This window comes from Merops nubicus, unplaced genomic scaffold (assembly GCF_000691845.1).
Source record: "Merops nubicus isolate BGI_N331 unplaced genomic scaffold, ASM69184v1 scaffold43471, whole genome shotgun sequence".
Taxonomy (NCBI): Eukaryota; Metazoa; Chordata; class Aves; order Coraciiformes; family Meropidae; genus Merops; species Merops nubicus.
Window position 1 is genome coordinate 1,429 of NW_008588462.1, and position 2,115 is coordinate 3,543.

General features: G+C 64.1%; 1 protein-coding gene across 1 annotated transcript in view; it reads left to right on the top strand.

The window, feature by feature from the left end:
- The window catches only part of ASIC4 (acid-sensing (proton-gated) ion channel family member 4), a gene marked incomplete at its 5' end in the record, with an annotated part of 3,314 nt that extends 1,268 nt beyond the window's left edge, over positions 1 to 2,046 (top strand). Inside the window, 7 exons of the mRNA XM_008949268.1 lie at positions 53 to 109; positions 209 to 362; positions 741 to 832; positions 1,150 to 1,229; positions 1,581 to 1,619; positions 1,651 to 1,713; positions 1,930 to 2,046. Of these exons, the coding sequence (XP_008947516.1) occupies positions 53 to 109; positions 209 to 362; positions 741 to 832; positions 1,150 to 1,229; positions 1,581 to 1,619; positions 1,651 to 1,713; positions 1,930 to 2,046 (602 nt within the window). The remainder of the gene's footprint in view (positions 1 to 52; positions 110 to 208; positions 363 to 740; positions 833 to 1,149; positions 1,230 to 1,580; positions 1,620 to 1,650; positions 1,714 to 1,929) is intronic.
- Between the last annotated feature and the right edge of the window lie 69 nt (positions 2,047 to 2,115).

Sequence of the window (2,115 nt, forward strand, 5' to 3'; positions counted from 1 at the left end):
GGGGGGGAATTGCGCGAGCCTCCCCCCCCCCTGACCAGCCGCTTCTCTGCAGGCAATGAGTCCATCTGCTCCCCCAACGTGTACATCGAGTGCGCTGACCACACGCTGGGTAGGTGCGGCAGTGGGCGGGCGGCTGGGCTCCAGTCGGTTGCCCCCAGGGCCGGGGCAGGGGTGGGCTGCAGTCATGCCAATGGGTGCACGTCCCCAGACGCGGCGGTGGAGGACAGCCAGGAGCGCTGCAGTTGTCCCACACCGTGCAACCTGACGCGCTACGGCAAGGAGATCTCCATGGTGCGCATCCCCAACAAGGGCTCTGCGCGCTACCTTGCCCGCAAGTACAACAAGAACGAGACCTACATCCGGTGAGTTGCTGGTGTTGGGGTGTGCCACGGTGGTGAGCAGGGGGCTGGCACCTGGGGAGCCCTCACCCCACTCCTGGTAGTCTGCAGGGAGTGAGCCCTGGCACACACCATCTCTGCAGCATCCTCTGCCCAGGAGTGGCTGCCACTAGAGCATCTCCCCAAACCATCTGTGTCCTCCAGGCTCTCCTGCCAGCACGGTCCTTTCCGGCTTGCGACACGCTCCTTCTGTGTCCCCACCACACGAGCCTGAATAAATCACGACAGCATTGGGAGCAGCTGGGAGATGGAGAGCTGGGGGACAGGGGAGGTTTGGGGTACAGTGGGGATGAGAGGTTTGGTAATAAGCCCTCCTTGCCGAGCACTGTGATGTTCCCACAGGGAGAACTTCCTGGTGCTGGACATCTTCTTCGAGGCGCTCAACTACGAAGCCATTGAGCAGAAGAAAGCCTATGACCTTGCTGGGCTTCTCGGTGACTCTTTCTACCTTCCCATGGGACTCTGTGGCGTGGAACTCAGGGTCCCAGCCCTGGGAGGACATGGGGCTTGTTGGGGAGGGACCACACAAGGCAGGAGCCAGCTACAGACTGGCTGAAGGGTGGCATGCTGCTGGCCTTCCTCTGTCCTGCATGTACTCTGCTCCTTCCACCCTGACACCCCTGCCCCTGTGACCATGCTGTCCCCTCCATCCGGCAGCCCTGGCACTGCCCACAGCCCTGCTGGTCCAGCCCAGGGTCCCAGCAGGCTGCATAGCAACTCCCGGTGACCATCTCCTCCTCCTCCTCCCCAGGGGACATCGGGGGGCAGATGGGCCTGTTCATCGGTGCCAGCATCCTCACCATCCTGGAGATCCTGGACTATGTCTATGAGGTGCGCTGAGCCTTCAGAGTGGTGTCTTGGGGCAGACAAGGTGCAGAGTCGGGGTTGGGCTCCCTGGGGTGGGGGTACTGTGCATGGCCATGCCAAGGGCTATTACAGCTCCCAAATTGGGGAACACCCAGCAGCAGGCAGTGGGAGGAGGATGGATCCTTGCCCCCCCCCCAGCATCCCTTGGTGACCAGACAATGGGGACGGTGGCAGGCAGAGGTGCTGTCCCCACTGTCAGCCCCATATGCCCCAGGCAGGCAGGGGCGTGGGTGACAGGTCCATGCCGCCTGGGATGCCCACATACAGGGTGCTGCCTGCATGTGGGGCTGGGGCTGACCTCCTGTCTGCACCTAGGTGATCCGGGACAGGTTCAGCCGGGTCCTGAGCCGGGACGCGCAGGCGCGGGCCCCGCCCCCCCCCCAAGCCACCCCTGAAGAAGCCCTCAGGCAGCATTGCCACGCTGGGACTGGAGGAGCTCAAGGACCAGGTACTCCTGTGGGGGTGGGCTGCCTGGGGGGCTGCAAAGACAGGGTCTGGGCAGCATCCACCCCTGCTCCAGGATGAAGGGATGTCCCAAGAATGAGGAACAGCATGCTCTGTGTTCGGTGCCCTCAGGCTGGGTGGCAGGGAGCTGGGTGTGCAGGATGGGCTGTGCTGGGTGGGGGTCAGGGCGACAGGGTGCATGGGGTCTGCGTCCACTCAGAGCCCCTGCCAGACCCTGGGCCGGCAGGTGGAAGGCGCCTACAACACGGGCATCCTGCCCAACCACCACCACCGCCACTACCCTCACCAGGGCGTCTTCGAGGACTTCGCCTGCTAGGCCAGCTCGGGATCTGGGGAGGGCAGCCCTTGCCACACCCCTCCCCACCATCTACATGGAGAGGAACCG